Source organism: Puma concolor, chromosome C2, assembly GCF_028749965.1.
Source record: "Puma concolor isolate L17-30 chromosome C2, mPumCon1.1.hap2, whole genome shotgun sequence".
In the NCBI taxonomy this organism is placed as follows: Eukaryota; Metazoa; Chordata; class Mammalia; order Carnivora; family Felidae; genus Puma; species Puma concolor.
Genome location: NC_141675.1, coordinates 5,186,123 through 5,206,106, shown reverse-complemented (window position 1 = coordinate 5,206,106; position 19,984 = coordinate 5,186,123). Strand labels below are relative to the sequence as shown.

The 19,984-nt window shown below is 45.7% G+C and overlaps 1 protein-coding gene across 10 annotated transcripts in view; it reads right to left on the bottom strand.

The window, feature by feature from the left end:
* Positions 1 to 19,984, bottom strand: part of MLH1 (mutL homolog 1) — a 49,154-nt gene that overhangs the window by 21,785 nt on the left and 7,385 nt on the right. For 9 of the 10 annotated variants that reach the window (XR_015255934.1, XR_015255935.1, XR_015255936.1 and 6 more), the window contains 9 exons: positions 17,211 to 17,284; positions 15,082 to 15,154; positions 13,877 to 13,968; positions 12,387 to 12,429; positions 12,169 to 12,257; positions 10,154 to 10,266; positions 7,405 to 7,498; positions 6,427 to 6,580; positions 253 to 629 (listed from right to left, as the gene is read on the bottom strand). Coding sequence is in view for 7 of the 10 variants with exons in the window: in XM_086720396.1 (XP_086576522.1) it covers positions 253 to 629; positions 6,427 to 6,580; positions 7,405 to 7,498; positions 10,154 to 10,266; positions 12,169 to 12,257; positions 12,387 to 12,429; positions 13,877 to 13,968; positions 15,082 to 15,154; positions 17,211 to 17,284 (1,109 nt within the window). In the remaining 3 variants the exon portion in view is untranslated. Of the gene's footprint in view, positions 1 to 252; positions 630 to 6,426; positions 6,581 to 7,164; positions 7,384 to 7,404; positions 7,499 to 10,153; positions 10,267 to 12,168; positions 12,258 to 12,386; positions 12,430 to 13,876; positions 13,969 to 15,081; positions 15,155 to 17,210; positions 17,285 to 19,984 lie in introns of those variants that run through there. The other variant, XM_086720398.1, reaches the window with a different exon arrangement.

Genomic DNA, 19,984 nt, shown 5'->3' with positions numbered 1-19,984 from the left:
AAATAAAGGATGAATCTTCTGATTTGTTTTTTTCTGATGTGGACATCAGAAAACAATGGACATTTAAGATATTTCGCAGACTACTGGGTGGGGGACTCTCAAGCCATGGTCAAAGGCAGGGCACTGTCCCACTGGAGTCAGAGGCTGACAGTCCAGACAGAGAGAAGCTGCAAGCGGTTCATGAAGTCGAGCCAGAAAGCAGTTTTAAGGGAGAACAGCAGAGGCAAGCCGCTCCTCCCCCCGAGTCCATACCTGGGGTTACCTGGGCTGGAAGGGGGCCCTCTCTTCTCCGACGCTTGCGAAGTCCCCTCTGTTGCATCCCCCTCCAAGCCCTGATTTGTGGCAGCCACTGCAGCAGGCTCCGGGAGTTCGAGCATTTCCTCATCCTGCTGCCTGGCCCTGCCGCTGGAAGCCTCAGGCCCATCTTCTGGGACCACGGCCTGAGGCTGACCGGACAGAGCCTTGCTCACAGGCTGCATAAAGGCATCGAGCTTCTGTTCCCGCGAATCTGTGCGGACCATCTGGTGAGCATAGACCTTGTCGCCGCTTCCAGAAGTGGATGAGGGGGGCACACCCACTGTGGACTTAACCACCTCCCCAGAGGGGCCAGCAAGACCTGGGAGTAAAGTCTGGGTCAAAAAAGAAGGTAGCGGATTAAAAACACTTTTTTTAAGTAAATAAGATTCCTAGCCACCAAGATCTTTCAAGCTCAGTGGTATTTACGTAATATGAGATTCCCTTTACGTTTGATGCTGAACTCTTACTGTATTCTATCTTATATGTTTCAATAAAGTAGGATCTATCAGAAAAAAAATATTAAAAAGAGGACAACGGGAAGATTTAGAACATGAACTAACTAAGTCCAGGTTCCAGGGGCACCTGGCTGGCTCAGTTGGTAGAACAAGCCACTCTTGATCTTGGGGTTGTGAGTTCAAGCCTCAAAGTGTAGAGATTACTTTTAAAAATTCTTTAAATAAAAATAAAAAGACGTTCTGGTCCCAAAGCGAAGCAGTACTGGAGAAAGAAGCCAGAACCAGGTAAGTCGTTACAGAGGTAGTTATAGGAGTTCTGACCAGAACTTGAAATTCAACAGATACTCCGGTAAAAAATTCAAAAGTTCAACAAAATCCTCATAATTTTAAAATTGGTTTCAAATGAGAAATGTTAGTGTAAAGTTCTCCTATTTTTGTCTTTTTTTTCCCCTGCCATAAGAGGATTTCATTTTTTTATTGTGGTAAAATAAACACAGAATTTACCACTTAACCACGTTCAAGCGTGTAGCTCTGTGGCATTAAGTAGATCCCATCACTGTGCAACCATCACCACCATCCATCTCTAGAACTTGTTCATCCACCCAAACTGAAACTTTGTCCCCATTCTCCCCTACTCACCAGCTCCTGGCAACCACTATCCTATTTTTAAATATACGTATTTCCTAGCTCTGTCCACTGGCAAGGACTAAAGTCAATGACCACCCAGCAGCAGTAAGGACCCCTGGACCCCAGATTATAGTCTCTAAATACCATCCCCACTAAAATAAACCAGATTTCCTTGGAGAAATGGCCAATTCCAGAGCTCGGGCTGGGAAAGTACGGAGTGAGCCTACAACATATTCTCTTGCCAGAAACAAGGAAACTATCAAAGACTAATGGAATTGGGTCATAAGGACAAGAGCATCAGCTTGAAGGGGATTTCGATGGTCTAAGATGGGATAATTTGAGCATCCAAAATAAAAACGACTCTATGTAATTAAACTATACAGCTTTGTTAGCAGTTATGATAAAATACTAAGAGAAAAAGAAAAAACGGGTACGAAGAGGGAGAGAGAGAGAGAGAGACAGTGAGAGAGGACAAAGTCATTAAACATCACTGCAGATCGCTAGGACACCAACTCATTCCTCTGCACATTGATAATTAAAGAGACAGAATTCAGCATTTACCCTTACTTTCTAGTATGAACTGTATTTCAGGATAACCAAAAAGCTCTAACAAATGAGGGAAAGTTATTGTATACAGAAGAATTACAGTTCAGTAATGTAGAAAAAATGATAAAATGAGAAAATCAATCTTGCAATCCTAGTGAAATAACAGAATCAGGTAATGGTCATCAATGAATGGTGAAACCATTAAGCTAAATATTCATGGAGAACTTAACAACGAAGGAAACAGGCTGTCACCAGCTGAACCCACTGATGAGTCCCATCACCAAAATGCATAACAAGTCAGTATGCGCCTCCTGCTGGGATGTGACCAAAAGTACAAGGCAAACACAAACTGCTTTTTAAATCTGAGTGTAATTATGCTAGTTTATAGGAATTCCCAGTTTACAGGAAATGTGGAGAATTAGAACAAGTTAAATGACACTAAGAAGCAATCAGCCAAACAAAAATGTGCATTATTCCACAGGAAGCCTTTAGAATAAGCTAATAGGAACAACAAAAGATTGTACAGGGATTTTCTACTTTCAAAGAGATGTAAAAGAGATTTAAAGACAGATCAACTAAATACAATGGAACTTAAATGGATACAGATTTGAACAAAGCTACTTTATAAAAGGATCTTTTTTGGACAATTGGGATATCTGAATATAGACTGGATATTAAATGACATTATTATCATTGTTATGTATAAAAGAACACTGTGATTATATAAGGAAAAAATATTTAAAATTTTTTTAAATGCATAACGAAGTACTAGGGAAAAAAGTAAACGCCTGGAATGTGCTTTAAGGTACTCTTTCCCCTGGGGCGCCTGGGTGGCTCAGTCAGTTAAAGCAGCCGACTTAGGCTCAGATCATGGTCTTGCGGTTCGTGAGTTCAAACCCCACGTCAGGCTCTGTGCTGACAGCTCAGAGCCTGGAGCCTGCTTTGGATTCTGTGTCTCCCTCTCTCTCTGCCCCTCCCTTGCTCGTGCCTGTCTCTCTCTCTCTCTCAAAAGTAAATAAACATTAAAAAAAATATTTAAAAAAATATTCTTTTCCCCACCCCCCAAGCCAGAGAGGGAGAGAGAAAACAAATATGGCAAAATGTTGGGTTGTTGAAGTTGGGTGATAGGTTCGTGGATAATTTGTGTATTATCCACTTCCATGTATACTTAGAAATATTCGACTAATTAGATAATAAAAAGTCAAATAAAGTAGCAACTCTGCTCAAAAAAAACCTTTCTTCATGGACAATATAAAACCTTTGCAACACACACAGGAAAATGAAGTAAATGCAGTTGACCCTTGAACAGAGCAGATTTGAACGCCACGGGTCTGCTTACGTGCAGGTTTTTTACAGTACAGTATTTAAAGTGTATTTTCTCTTCCTTATGATTTTCTTAAAAACCTGACTTTCTTTTTTCTAGCTTACTTTATCGTAAGAATACAGTATGTAACACATACATAAAATACGTGTTAAATGACTGTTTACGTTATCGGTAAGGTTCCAGTCATCACTAGGCTACTAGTAGTTAAAGGCTTTGGGGAGTCAAATCTTATACACAGATTTGTAACTGCACAGGGGGTCGGCACCCCAACCCCCGCCCTGTCTGAGTTTCAACTGCATTTGCTTCATTTGCTCGTGTAATATCCATAGGAGTGGAAATTAACATGAATACTTCGCAGACAGTAATTTTAAAGTCCAGAAAAGTGAAATACCTTGATGGAGTCGGAACAAGCCCAAGAGCCCCTGGGGTTTGTGATTTCCATACCAAATGGTTTCATTGCAAACCAGGGCTTGTGCTGTAGGCCCTGGGCAGTGTTGTGCAAGGCACAGATGCCAAGCAGGAGACAAAGGATTCTGATTCCCCTCTAGGAGTGCGACAGCTCTGAGTTGGGACCCCACCACACACAGCAATGCTCCGAGGCCTGTGCCACCGCACCAGCAGAGGCAGGCCGTCTGATCCAGAAATCACTTTCCTTCTGAAGACACACTGGTCAGAAATCTACTTACTGGAAAATACAACGTAAGCCCACTAAATGAATCTGACTCCTGCAAAATAAGGCCAGGAGGAAGAGGAGTCCTTTTCCCAGTGCGGTCACAGACACAGCCCGGGACCTCTGGCAGATCCCTTCCTTGGATCTCAGCTGGGACAGAGCGAGGGGTGGCCCCTCTGGCCCGGCCAGCGTGCTCCTCATCTTCGTGTCCTGCTTTGAGCCCGTCCCCCTGCTCCTCCCCCACCCCCAGCCAAGCCCTGTCCGGGTCCCGGCAGTTCCAGATCTTCAACCCTCTGTGAGTGGAGCGACCTCCTCTGCCCAGACCCTCCTCTGCTTCTCCCAGACAGCTGTGGGTCTCCATCGTGCTCCCCCGCAATCCCTGCCCCACTACGACCACAGGATTCTTCATAAAATGGCACATCAGACCTCAGCATAAGCTCCTTAACATGCCAAGAGAAATGTCTACGTGGGGGTACCTCTGCAGCCTCCTCTCCCCTGGGCCAGCTCCCCCATGGGCCCACGCTTGGGCTCCACCCTGGCTGCACATGACAGCACCTGGGAAAGCTGTCCAACTACGGACGTGCCACCTTGAGACTGAGCTCTTAGTCTGGAGAAGACCCAGGCAAGGGTGTTTCCTAAGTTTCCCAGGTGACTCTACTGGCAGCAGGGTAAACACTGGACCCTGGAACTTCCATAACCTCAAACACGCATCTTCCTGCCCTCCCGCCCCCCCCCCCCCCCCCCCCGCCCTCAGGCCTTTTCTTCACTGTTTCTTCAGCCAGAAATAACTCTTTTCATTCCTCCTCCCCTTTGCCCATCTCATGCCTACTCAGCCTTCGGATCCCAGCCTCCGCATCCCTTCCTTCCCTTCCCTGACCGCCCGAGTCCGGGCAGGAGTCCCTCTTTCCGTCTCGCGTGAGATGTACTCTCTAGCAGGCTGGGGCGCCTCTGTGGAGGCAGGAACTGGCTATGGAGCATCCCCTGGCACCCAACGGAGTCCTGCCCACAGCGGGGTCCTCAGTGCACAGTTGCCAGGGAGCAGCCACAGATATAAACCAAGTAACAGTGATGGTTCCCACGTACCACACACTGCTGAGGGCCTCACCCACGCACGCCAGGTGCACCAACCCTCACGGCGTGCGCGTTGCTCTCGCCACCACGGCACTGCGAGGATTTGTGCGCCCGTTACCTTTGCGAGACGTGGGCCTCACGTGGCACCAGGGGCCCACCAAGAGATTGAGGGCTGGTTCCCAGGGAGAACTTCCTTCTGCCCGCCTGCCACACACACCTTTCGGGTGGCATCGGTAGCAACCTGAGGGGACTCTGCCCAGCCCTCTGTCTGGGCTCCAGGGGCGGGGGGCTGCCCCACCGGCACTTATCTCACCGCAGTGCCCATGCCATCTCCCAGCCAGGTGCTTTCCGTGGAGGGTCCTGGGTGAAGCACTCGCCAGCTTGGTGACTTAACAAGTTTTCTGTGAAGTAGGCTCGCAGAAGCCCACTCTCTGCTTGCAGAACCCAGAATAATTAATCGGGAAAGCGTTTCCGTTTCTACAGGTCTGGGGTCTGTTGTGCTTCTGAACACACCCTCGCCACGTGCTGCCTGGAATCACATCATGTCAGAACTGGGAGGGACGCGGGACATCGTATTATCCACCTGTTTATTTTACAGAGGGGAAAACTGAGGCCCCAGACAGCCAGGAGTAGCTGAGAATCAAAGTACTGGGAAGCTCAGTAATTACAAGAAGGCAAACGGTGCCAGGCTCTGCAGACTTTCACCTACTGCTTGTAACCACCCTCGGATGTGGGGCAGGCCAGTTCAATCCTTACTGAGGGAGACGTGGAGACCGGGGAAGTTAGTCACACAGTGGTGACCCAGGCCTGCCTGACTCTAAGGGCCCTGTTCCTCCCGCTGCCCCCCTGCTTCGCCACTCTGCCCTGTGAATGCGGGATCGGCCTCCTCCTGAACACCCCCAGGGAAGAATGCACGGAACGGTGCTGTATTCTGTTTCAGACAGCCTGTTTTCCTAAGGGGTCGGTCTAAGGTGCCAGATAGAGGCAGACTGTAAACGCAGGCCTCCTGACTCCAGGCCCAGGGCTAACATTCCAAATTTTTTTTTTTTTAACATTTATTTTTGAGAGACAAAGACAGAGCATGAGCGGGGGAGGGACAGAGAGAGAAGGAGACACAGAATTTGGAGCAGCTCCAGGCTCAGAGCTGTCAGCACAGAGCCCGACACGGGGCTCGAACCCACAAACTGTAAGATCATGACCTGAGCCGAAGTCGGATGCTCAACCGACTGAGCCACCCAGGCGCCCTGATGACTAACATTCTAATACCTTCGTGGTTAGGTTCAAATCAGGAGATGTTACCAAAGGAAAACTACCAAAGCAATCCTTGGAAAGACAGTCTAAAGCAACACGCAGAAGTCTGGGCTCTCCCGTCTGAGGGGGCACACGTTCAGGTGGGGAAGGCACCAGAGCAACAGCCGGACAGAGAGCGCCCTCACCTGGGTGAAGTACATCCTGGACGAGTTGGAGCCCAGGAGCTTGCTCTCAATGTGCTGTTGCACCCGCTCCAGGATGCTGTCCTCGTGTAGGAAGTGAACCTCGTGCTTTGTGGGGTGCACGTTGACATCCACGTTCTGGGGGCTGATCTCCAAACTGGCAGGGTGAAAAGAGAATAGTTACCCCAGCAGACTTGGGAAGGCCAAATGACACAGTGGTCAAAACTTCAAGCTCAAGCCGGAGCGACAGGATTCTCCAGCTGTGCAGCCCCAGGTCACTGACATCATCGTTCTTTGCTGCAGTTTCCTCATTTGTAAAATGGACACAATGTACAGTGGGGATTAAATCTGTGTTAAAGCACTTCACACGGACCTGGCACATTAATTCTACGTCAGCTGTTACCATCTTTCCAGAACTAGTGGAACTTCTTACTGAGTGACCTGGGGCAAGTCGCTTAACCTCTCTGGATGGGTTTTCTCATCAGTAACCTGTCCCCTACTTACTTCTCGGTATTATGAGGATCAAAACAAGAATACACAAGAGAACTTTCTGTCATTAAAATCTAACACAAAGGTCAGTGGAGAGGCTGTGCCAGCTCCAAACCCAGCTTTCATCGTGTGCTCCGCGACCACAATGTGAATCTCTGTCAGTAGAGGGCACTGGAGGGACCCTGGGGGAGGAAGACGGGGGCCAGGTGGGGGCAGTTTCCGTCTGGTTCGGGGACAAGACCTGTTACCCACCTTTGTTTCACCAACACAGCGGCTGGCACATGGGAGGCGTTCAGTGAGATTCTGCTGCATGAGTGAACACATGCAGGAAAACCGTGCCCTTTACCGTGAGAAAGGACAGAACACCCTTTGGCCAGCAGAGCACGGGACTCACTCCGATGGAGCCACTGGCAAGCCTGTCTCTTTTAAGAGGACGGCCGAAAGGGATTTGCTCCTTGTGACTCTTGGGTGCGGCGTCTGCTGCTACGTTACCTGAGGTACAGGAACGGGTGTGTGTTTTTGGGCAAATAGGCTGCATACACGGTTTCAATGGCTTTTCTTAAGGAAGCTGACTCTACCAGACGATCTAGAAAATAAAAGGAAAGTAACCGGCTCAAAACTGTCCTGAAGGGAGAGGTAATGGGTGCACATTCATACCATGCCATGAAATCACTCAGGAAGAACACTTCGGGAGTGACAGCCACAGCAGGCTCCAGGAAGGCCGCTTTTACGTGTTGCCGTGTCTCACTATGGGCTTGGGACTCTCTCCGCTCACCCACGTCACAGATACGCGGGAGGGTGGTCAATTCGGCCTGCCCGCTTCCCTTCCCTCAGTCTGCCCGGGCAGACTACCTCGCTGGGCACAGTGGGCAGTGAGCCATCGGTTCTCAGACTCTTCATGCTGCAACACAACACGCTGGCCGCCTATCACAGGTACCACAGGAGACAATACGCTGGTGACCAGGTAAACTCCAGTTCCGAGTGGTGAGCACCACAAGAGAGGTGTGTGCTAAGTGGTGGGAGGAGAGAGCAACCGATTCTGCCCGGGTACCTGGTGTGGTGGGGGGCAGTGTTCCAACAGTGGGGTGTCCCAACTGAGCGACGAGAGCAAGGAAGTTTTCTGGACACTTCGGGCAGTACGGATAGCTGAATGTACATTTAAGGTAATTTAGGAAATGAGGCAGGTTGGAAGGGGGTGGATGGAAAACACCAAAAGATGGGAGAGGTAAGACAAAAATCAGAGGAAGACCTATTTTCACAAAACACAGCCTTCCTTTCTCCCCTGACAGGTGACCCGCTGGTGACCTGTTCTTCTGGGTCGGTGTCGCAAGGACACGTCCCGTGGTTTTATCTCTAATGAGAAGAGAGGCTGTGATCTTATCAATGAAGAGACCGTTCTTCTCTGAGTGCTCAGCACCCCCGCAGCCCCTCAACAGCGTTGCTGTACTTGGGGACACGTGCCCTGAGCACACGGGCCTGGAGCAGGTATGGGCACCTGAAAGGGGACGGCCAGAGTCCCTCTGCTGCGATTTCTGGACTGGAGACACATTGAGGGAGTGTTCCTTGTCTCACCACCCGAGTGAGAGCACGCAGTGCGGAGATGACCCGATGATACACCTACAAGTCTGACCTCCCTGCTTCTGGGAACCTGGTATCATGACCAGGCTACTAGCACTGATGCACAGCCCGTGCGGTGAACAGCTCACCAGAAGCACAGACGTGAGCTACGCACGTGGCACTTACACGGATTTCTGCTGGCCTGTTCGGTAGCCAACACATGTGTTAAAAAGCAGCGATTCTTCATGGTTGGGAAAAACAAATGAAAAATACTTCTGAGCTCTGATAAAAGCAAACTTTGTTACACATCAGGCTTAAGTCCTTCTTAATAAAGTAGGAAAAAACCCTACTATTATAGATCAGTTTAACAGAACGTGTCTATGAAATATTGACTCTTCCCTGTTCTATATGGCTTTGAAAACTGCTGTAAAACATGTACAATCTAGCGGCACCTGGGTGGCTCAGCTTCTGAGTCTTGATTTCAGCTCAGGTCATGATCTCACACTCATTAGACTGAGCTCCAAGTTGGGCTTTGTGCTGACAGTGTGTAGCCTGCTTAAGATTCTCTCTCTCCCTCTCCCTCTCTGCCCCTCCTCTGCTCATGCACTGTCTTTCTCTCAGAAAAAACCCATGTATAATCTGGGACATTTATAGCTGGTTATCATTAAAAATGGAACAAAGGAATACACCATTTTCAATGGCAAGCAAACAAAACTGTAATTGTGAATTGCTTTAAACAAGAAAGGTAAAGGATCTATATGATAAAAATGGTAAGTGCTGGGGCGCCTGCATAGCTAAGTAAGTTGAGTGTCCAACTCTTGATTTCGGCTCAGGTCAGGATCTCACGGGTCACTGAGATTGAGTCCCATGTAGGGCTCTGCACTAACAGCACAGAGCCTGCTTGGGATTCTCTCTCTCTCCCTCTCTGCCCCTCCTCTGCATGTGTTCTCTCACTCTCAAAATAAATAAACATTTAAAAAATGGTAAGTACCAAACAAATGGAATGATGCATCTCTGGTTGGAAAATTAAAAACCAAATCAGACACATTTCTAGTTCCCCTGTCAGTCTCTCAAAACCATATAATATGCAATTAAGTAAAAAGCAGCAGAATGCAAAACAGTTATTTACTTAACAAGTAGTGATCATGTAAACAATATGCCTGCAGAGAGATAAAGAGTGGAGAGGAAATTCACAAAAATCCAAATTCATTAGCTAATTTCCTCCTTGATTTCTGGTACTGCTCACTGTATCATAAATAACTCATTCTCTAAAAAGAAAAATCGCAAAGAACTTTGCTAATGACACCCAAGGTACCCCCTCCTTGTGTCCTGCTGTGCAATTCAAACAGTGAATCTTGATCTCGAGAGAGAACAAACATCTGCCTGGGGCCTGCTTATGAGGTTCTGATGCCAGCAGGTGAGGAAGCTGTTCGGACTCACAGGGGTCTGTGTTGCCCTCTCCCGGACTCCCTCTCAAAGGCAAGCATCAAGAGGCCTCTGCAACAGCCAGCCAGCGCTGAGCACGTATCCGAGGGCTGAACAGGCGTAGGCCAGAAATTATGAACACCTCCTTACCGAGCCACACTTCAGCATGAGGGTTCCCTGTGTGTAATCGAACCTGTGGATTAGGAATTTTTCCATGGTCCCATAAAATTCCCTGCAGACATGGTCCTTTTCCACTTACGGTTGATGAAGAGTAAGAAGATACACTTCTTCACGGAGTAATTTGCATTGGATATAAAGCCATTCATTTTGAAGGCTAGGGTTTTATCCTCACACCCGACTTCTATCAGTTCTCTGGTTGGAAAAAAGAAATTCTGAGGCTTTTGAAGATAATGGAAAATTCAAACAGTATAAAAACTCAGAGCAGGAAAATGAGGGCTCCTTCCCATAAATGAATTCTGCCATATAAGGACTCAGAGACTTGGTTTGTTGAGGTCTTCTGGGCCCACGCATCCATGCATGTGTCCAACCACCCACTCACACACCCGCCTGTTGTCCATCCATATACCCACCTGCCCATCCAGTCACTGTTTTCAAGCACTTATGTTATATGCCAAGCACTGCCCTGACTGCTGGGACATAATCACAAACCTTAAGCTCCGAGACCTTGTTATACTGAAACTCTTATGTATCTTAGTAACTAAGTCCCAAAGACGGAACTCCAAAAAGACTCATTTCTACTGAACCCCTTACTATATGAATAGCACCACAATGGGGATGTTCCTCAGAGCTGTGCTTACGGGGAGGCGGGTTAATAAGGAAGTCTCAGCCTCACTCATCTCTGCCTGCTGGTTCCTCTGCCTGGAAAGCTCCTATTGATAGCCGGCTAACTCCTCCATATCCTTCGTGCCAGGGCTTAACCTCATCAAAGAAGTACCTAACTCTGACTATCACTCTCCTTGACCCCGAGAGATTCTCCTGTTGTGCCTTGTATTTTTCCTTTGAGACATCCAGCATGACCACTCATGAATGGCGTAATTATCTCATGTGTCTTTCCAACTAGGTATGAGTCCTTTGAGGGCAAGAAGCATTTCTGCTTTACGCCCTACTCTGTTTCTCAGCACAGTGCCCAGCAATTAGTAGGCACTTGTGAGGCATTTGCTGAGTGTATGCTAGAAGCTGTCCTGTAGTAATGTGTACTCTGAGGCTGTGAGCAGAAAATACAGCTTGTGCTGTTTCTCCCACACAATAAACCAGCAAATCCTTTCTTCCCCCAGATATCTCAAGAGGCTAGTATTCTGGAAACACGCTTTGGGGAACGGCTGTTCTGTGGGATTTCTCATCTCTTGTAGTCCCTAGGAATCTCATAACGACTAATTCTGAGTCTTCAAATATAATAAAGAAACTCATAAAAGTTTCCTTGTACAATAGGGTTCTCCCTCTGCTCTTGGAACACAATTAAAAAACTTAATTCATTAACAGTAAGAGAAGGGTAATTAAAAGCAAGTTGACTGTTCCCTAGTTTGGAACTTGGTTTTGCTCAAAGAATGAATAATTTGTCCTTTCAAGTAGAAAACTGGGCTCTGGGACTACTGTTGCTGCTCCTAAGATCTTTGGAAAAAGTGAAGTCAGGGTCTGTCTTCTCCATCGGTGTGTGGCCTGCATCTGGGGCATGCGTGGCACACAGCGGGCTCCTAGTATTTCTCCCTCAGTTGATGACACAGGCACTTTGGGCTTGGCAGCATCCTGAGGTCTAGCCAGGACTCTTTCCTTGACAATGTAGACTTGGTAACATTTACAAATCTGCTTTCCACCAGACAGGGAAGTCTTTAAGGACAGGAAATATTTTGTCTTTACATCCCTAACTTCTGGCACAAAGCCTAGAATATGGGAGGCAATTAATAAATGCTGAGTGATCACAAAGTCCCAAAGTGATGTTAAGGGAAATATCAGGAAAAGAAGGAACGTTAGAAAATGAAAGAATTCTACTACCCTATAAACATTTTAAAGACAGAGACTAGAGAGAACACACTGATTGACAGCCAGAGCCTCTAGGAGAGAACATGCACCCAAGAAGTATGGGTTCCATGAAATAACGACTCCAAGAACGAATGTGAACCATGGAAAGAAGCCTGCATATTTCATTAAAGCAAACTCTTAAGGCAGGTACTACCTTGACAGATTCCAAAATAATGTGATAAATAATAAACCAAGACGTGGAATGCAGATTTCTTAAAATATGAATTACCAACATACCGGCTAACAGCATTTCCAAAGATGGAGCGAATATTGTCTACAGTCGTGGCACTGGGCAGTGTTCTAACGTCAGCCACTGTCTCGCCTTGCTGATAAACAGAGCAGAAGAGACAACTTACTGTCTCACAGCTGTGAATGAAACATCCCAACCTTACCTCCACAGGTGAGCTCTTAAAAACCAAAAACATCCCTTTTTCTGATACAAAACCGACACTTACTTTTTTAACTGAGAAACCAATGCCTGAATTGTGTATTGAATACCTGGCAAAGAAAGACAACAGAACAGTAAGCAGCAAGAAATCGCCTAATGCACAATATAAGGCAGAACGCCCTTTTGGTAAAATAAATTGGTGGGGTTAAGTGATTTAAACAAAGATACAGCCAGTCAAGAATATCTCCATATGTCATATTTTACCCACAGGAAAATAAGCCAGCACAAACATCATGGAGACAATCAATGCCAAATGTGGCAGAATCAAACAAAAACCAGGGTTGTTTGGTTTTACAGGGGGCTGAGTAGATGCAGGGGTACTTTAACACACTCTCCTCCTTGCCTACAGCATTACTACCCCAGACCCAACAGGTCTAGGTGCTGCATCTTGAGAACCTGGCCTTTACAACTCCTGAACGCTTATTCTCTCTCAGAGCCCTTCAAGACACCCCCCCTCCTCATTCGCTTTCTCCTTGGCCCCCGGCCCTGCTCCAGCATCTTCCAGCCTTTTCTCAGTTGGCTGTTATTTATTTATTATTCCTCCTCCCATGGACCCCATGAACCGAAGGACTGTGTCTAGCAAAATGCATTTATTCAGCTAACAACTAGGAATTCACTTGACCACACCTAGAACCAAAACAGCCAACCAGAACTCTCTTATTTCCAGGGATAATATTTTGATGCTGCTTGTACAACACCAGGAAAAAGCAAAGACACCTGAAGTAGAAGTCTGTTCTACTTTATTAGGAGTATATGTTTTATTCATTTTGGAGTTTTGAGAAATACTGGAAAACAGTTAACCGATCTCTGCTACAATTCAAGGACATGCAGGCTTGGCGAGCCCATGCTGGATCCACTGAACCAGCAGATGAAGTCAGTCTACAGTGGACATAATGTTCTTTTCACCTGCCCTGCCTTTCACTTTCTTCTTTTAAGAGCCCCTAGCTTTCCTCTGGGAAACTACCTCTTCCCCATTCCATCTGATAGACCCTTAGACTGCCAATCAAGGAATCTCCCACAGACAGGAACGCATGATGGGGGTACCCAGGCCCTGCCAATCAGATGTACTCTCCAAGGAAACAGATGCTTGAGTAGAGACGGGAAAAGAACGAAAACAACTGCAGCAGGGCCACTATAAAATTCGAAGCCACCCTGGTTCTCGTGTCTTCCCCAGGGAGCAACTACTAACACTTGTTGCCACTTGGTGAGTCACTCCCAGCCTTCCCATAAATTTCTCTTAGGCTCAAGTCAGCTGGAGTTCGTCTGTTTTGCTTTCCACCAAAGAACCCTCACCGATTCAGAGACCAACTGCTCTCTCCTGGGAGATGAGAGAAAGCCCAGAACTGGTGACCAAACCTTGATCAGAAACCATCTGTAGGCTAAAACACAGCGTACTCTTTTCCACCTAGCTCGGAAACGGTTCTCAATTTATAAGCAGGGGAACACATTTCTTTGGTGAGACACCTCAAAGAACCACTCCCAGATTTTGGACTGTACCTGCCAACAACTTCCAAAATTTTCCCATACTCTTCACTCGGATTTTTTAAAGCTTTTCTCCTTGTGGATATGTTGTAAAAGAGATCTTCCACCTGAAAAGAAGTTTTTCTTCTTGTAAATTCACAGAAGTACATGGAAATAAAGACCCAAGCTATCCACCTAAAGCTGGCTAGCAGAGAATCAAACTGTACTTACCAACAGTACAGTTCTAAGCACTGACTGGGGAGGGGGCAAGAGATAAGCCAGCCTTAGCAAACAAAGGAAATAAAAGGGATTTTTCCTGCTTCTCATTTCATTCACTGATTCCTCAAATAGGTACTGGGGGCTTTCTCTACAACAGGCTCTTTGCTTTGTGCTGGGAATACGAAGATAAATAAAGCACATCTTACCCACAATAGCACACAATTCAGCGGGGCAAACATGTAAATTTACAAATAACTGTACTATCATATGGCATCCAAATGTATTTTTCGAACTAAGAAGAATAATAAAATTTCTGAGATCATTTGGGCTTCTTGGAAATCACACTGTGGTCACCCTGGATACAGGATCTGTCTTAACATGCACTTAGAAGCACACATTCATTTCTGCCTCGTGCCTGCTGTACAAGTCTAGGGCTAGGAGCCTTCAGGGAAATGTGCCTTAGCTGGGACTGGAGGTGGAAGATGGCATGCATAACCTGACAGTGGGGTGCTTTACGGGATCACACAATGGGAAGAGACCAAATGTGGCACCACAGAAAAAGGCAGCATACTAGACTTTTTCTGATGAATGATACAATCATATTCCTCAAACAACCTCTGAGTGGGCAGATATTCTTTGTTCCATTTGATAGTTGGGAAAAGCAAGGTTAAGGGACATTAAACAACTTGCCTCTGGACACACAACCATTGAGTTGCAAGACTGAGATGACACTCTTCACTCGAGTCTTTCCGGAACTGAGTTCAAGGTCCTCTCAATGCCAACTACCTTGCCATTCATTTCTGCCATCCCCATAAAAAAAGATGCAGGGAGTACACAGGCTGCCATGCCACAAAAGCCAATAACCACGCCTCTTGTTTAGAGGTAATTATCTGCTGTTTCTTTTAACTAGCAAGACTTCATTTTATTATTGCTTTGGAAACTCAGAGACAATATTATTCCTTATTTCAATACTTATGCAGCGCTCTTTTTCAGCAACTTATACTCTCCTGTGCCATTCTTACCGTAATCTGGGTCCCCTGATTGCCTGCACATGGTTTAGGAGGAGCTGTCAGCTTTCCATCTGAGTAACTTGCTCTTAAAAGAAAATAATAAGAGATTATTAATATCCAACAGAAGCAGAATACTTATCCAAAACGTAAAAAAGAAAATTATACAACAACAGATTAAAATATAGCCGTATTATTAGACTGTCACTTTAAAAAAATTTTTTTTAACGTTTATTCATTTTTGAGAGATACAGCGCAAGCTTGGGAAAGAGAGGGAGACACAGAATCCAAAGCAGGCTCCAGGCTCTGAGCTGTCAGCACAGATCATGGCACGAGCCGAAGTCAGATGCTTAACCTACTTAGCCACCCAGGTGCCCCTATATATTGTCTTAATTACGATTTATTTCTTTGTTTTTCTACTATCCCATTATCATTCCAATTGGATACCAGAAAGAAAGAAAGAAAGAAAGAAAGAAAGAAAGAAAGAAAGAAAGAAAGAAAGAAAGAAAGAAAGAAAGAAAGAAAACCCTATTCTAGCAAACGTTGCTTTTTAGTTCCTGAGTTTTGTTTTTTATTTTGAGAGAGAGAGAGAGACAGAGCAACAGGGTAGGGGCAGAGATGGAGGGAGACAGAATGCCAAGCAGGCTCCATGCTGTCAGCACAGAGCATGATGCAGGGCTCAAACTCACAAACCATGAGATCATGACCTGAGCTGAAATCAAGAGTCGGACGCTTAACCGACAGAGCCACCCAGGCATCCCAGTTCCTCAGTTTCAAGCTACAATGCAAATTGCTTATGGTGAGAGTAAAATGTCTTCAGTAATTCTGTAATCATTCATGGAGGGGTCATCACACGACAGACCTGCAGAGGCCCTGGTAATAAAGAAAGGCCCTGGAGAACCCTCAATCTAGGGACAGACTTTTCCCTAAAGCGTAGAACACTGTCCTAAGTGATCTGGAGAAGGAAACATTCAGCTTGGGGTCAGGAAGGGGGGTGAAAGCATCACAGAAGGGCTGACAATTCATCTGGGCTCTAGGGAGGAACAGTTTCAGGGAGAAAGCAGGGAAGACCATCCAGGAAGAGAAAAACATAAAAGCTCCGAAGCTTTAGAACACATGGCAGCTGGCGACTGGTGGAGAAAAGAGGCTGGAAAGGTGGATGGCAGGCACAGTGGGAGGGTGTGCTATTTAGGGATCGCTCTGGATTTTATCCTACTATGTAAGTTGGGGGGGGGGGGTCACTGGAGGTCCCGAGCAGGAGCGTAACATAATTCCAGAGGTGAAGAAACAGAGTTTGTGTCCCAGTCTATTTTAGGAAGACATTAATTTGTGAGAAGAATTCTGATCATATCAGTGCACGCAGATCCTAGGGCAAGTCTAATGCACAAAGAGTCAAACTCTCCTAGCAACAGTGCTGTATACTCTGGAATGCCCCCTTTCCCATTACGTTACACATCTCTCTGTTGAGGACTGAGAAACAGGCAGAACTGCCATTGTTAGGGCTATTTTCTGTGTTAATTATGAACAATCTGCAGGATTAAAAAAATTTCTTTTTACCGTCCCCCTGGATCAGGTACTCCTACCTGTCTCCCAGGAGTAAGTGGCGAGTGCTTATAAAAACAAAGATGTAACTCTGATTCCTCAAATCCTGTTTTTGTTCTGTTCCAAGGCTGTTTGTCAGCCTCTGAAAACTGCATCAGCACAACAGAGAGCCAGTGGCCACCTGTGGAGGGCAAGCCAGCACAGGCATGCACCTGTGGCGGGGAGCTGCTGGCTCACAAGCCAGCAAAGGAACCGTGAGCCTCCAGCACCCCAGCCACAGACCTGTAATCAAAGTAATAACCTACTATAGGGCACGGGAGCAGAAGAACATCCACATCTGCCACCTACTTAGAATACATCTGTGTAACAGAGTTTGTAGGCACTTAAAATGCGTCACATCTTATCTGTTAAGAATCCATAAATAAGATTATTACCTAATAATCATCCCTCTGGATTATCAACTAATCCAGAGAGGAAAGAAAACTTACTCAAGATCTTGGTCAAAAAAGATGACACTAGTGTTTAGACAGGGTTACTTTGAAATCTAGGCATAAAAGCACGTTTCAGGATGAATATATGAATAAAAGCAGCCTACCCCATACCTGTATGCGCACTTTGCATCAGCTGTTTTGGTTGTAATAGTAACGTGAGCCACGTGGCTGATGCTGGCCAAAGCCTAAGGAAGAAGAAAAAAATGGAATGAAAGAAAAACTCACTGCTGGGTCACCCACTGTCACCTCATTACTGAGAAAGGTGATCTAAATCTAAATTTCCCCTTCCATTTTGTATTAACAAATGGCAACGATGAGCATTTTTTGCTCACTCACTTTCATGACCTGTAAAAAAAGGGATATCAAATTGAACTTGTGGCATATTACTAGAACAGGGGGAAAATATATATTAGAAGTCCAAAAGGAAACACATCATTTACTTTAAATCCAGTATAGCTAACATACAGTTCTTCGTTAATTTCAGGTGTACATTATAGGGACTCAACAATTATGTACATCACGATAAGCATACTCTTCATCCCTTTCACCGATTTCACCCGCCCCTCCCCCGCTTTTGGTAACCCCCCCGTTTGTTTTCTACAGCTAAGAGTCTGTTGTTTGGTTTGTCTCTCTTTTTTTTCCCTTTGCTTGTTTGTTTTGTTTCTTAAGCTCCACGTATGAGTGGAATCATACGGTATGTCTTTCTATGACTCCCTTATTTCGCTTAGCATAATACACTCCCGCTCCATCCATGTCGTTGCAAAGAAGCACACCAGGGTACTAATGTGTCAGCAGCAAGTGCGCTCAGGCAGAAGTGCAGGCATGCTTAATAATATTCTCAATAATTTGCCTCCCAACAATTTGAGAAGTCGCCTTCAGAAACGGGAGCACTGCAAGTAGATAATGTCGCATACTGGTACACAAAACTGTTTTCAAAACTTACGTGTTTAGAAATGTAAATTTAAGGTTATGAAATTGAGACACAACACATTTTTTGAAAGTGACCACTCCCCACCCCTCCCCTCAACCTTGTCACCGAGACTGGTTTCCTAGCTCACTGGGACCTGTTTCTCCTTTCTCAAGGGCATCACAGCACATAAAAATGCAACCAGCACTGCAACGGGGTCTGTGTGACAGCATCTCGGAAGACAGTGAACACGCAGCCTGTGGCAGGTTCGGTTCACTCACGAGGAACATGGCTCAGGCTCCGAGATTACCAGGTCCTGGCTGGGTTTCCCTAGTTGACGTAACTGAGGTAATTTTCATCATGTCAGATGTAAACGATTTTGAGAGCTGCATCAGGCGGACACGAACTATACAGAGTATGTAGCACAACAGTACATGATGCCAGAAAGACAGCATGCCATTGGCAGAGGTTCTGCTGCTTTAGGGGCTTTCGCACCAGAAACAGAGCAGGAACAGACTCTGAAGTCAAACTGCCAGGGTTCAATCCCCCGCTCGTCACTTTCCAGCTGTGTGCCCTGGCCACGTTTGTTTGTTTGTTTCTTTCCTTTCCTTCTTTCTTCCCCCTTCCCCCTCCCTTGATTTTTTTTAAGTAATCTGTACACCCAGCGTGGGGCTGTCCTCATAACCCTGAGATCAAGAGTCACGCACTCCACCAACTGGGCCAGCCAGGCGCTCCTATTAATACTTCAGAAGGGTCAGTTTCCTCAGATGTAAAACAGGGTAGTAACAGAACCCAGTCTACAGAGCTACTGTCAAGAGTTAATGCATACAAAGTGCTGAGAACCAGGGAAAGAACACATAGAAATCCCTCATTAAATCCTCCTTGTTTTTGAAAAAAATGTTTTTTTAATGTTTATTTTTGAGAGAGATGGGGGGAGGGGCAGAGAGAGAGGGAGACACAGTATCCAAATCAGGCTCTAGGCTCTGAGTTGTCAGCACAGAGCCCGATGTGGGGCTCGAACTCATGAACCATGAGCCGAAGTCAGATGCTTAACTGACTGAGCCACCCAGCGCCCCAATCTTCCCAGTTTTAATTACAGTAAAATAAAAGCCCAAAGATCTTCTCCAGCTAGGCTAAGGCTCCAGGAGGCCATGGGCTTAGGAACTGACGCAGGAAGTTGCAAAGCCACAACAGAGCTGCTTTCCTAGGACTTTACCAGAAGCACACTTAAAATCAGGGCTGCCTCAGGGTAAACAGTATGAAATTGCTTCTGTCTGGAATAATTCGGGGCTCACTGTTAAGCCAGAGGGTGCTTGAGACCACCCCAGTTTGATATGAATTGCAATGACTAGGTCACAGCTGCCTTTTAATTTAAAAAATTTAAAGTAATATAGACACGTGATAAAAAATGGAAAGACTACAGAGTGGCCTAAAGGGAAAAGTAATTGGTTCCATCCCCTCTTTTATTCTCATTTCCCCAAAATAACTACTCCAAACAATTTCTCTGGTACACTAAAGAAATGTCTCCAGAAAGGAACACAGCCTTGCCAACACTTTGATCTCAGTGCTGTGAGACCTGCTGGACCCCTGGCTTCTGACCTCCAGAACTGTAAGATAACAGATTTTTATTGTTTTAAGTCACTAAGAACATGGCAATTTTTGGAGGGCAAAAATAGGAAACTAACACAAACTATCTGAAAAGTACACATATTTTACCGATGAATGTTATTTCTATAAATTTACCGAGGCAGTGATTGAAAAAACCACATTGTACGTACATGAATATTCACCAAAGCATCAAACAGGAAAATGGTAAAAAGTATAAATGTTTAACAGGAAATCATTTAAAGAAACTACAGTATATTCATGTAAAAGAATAGAATATTAACTATTAAAAATTATACAGGCCTATATATATACTGGATGAAAAGATGTCCAACAGAGTATGGTCATAAAATTTTAAGATCCTATTTTGGTC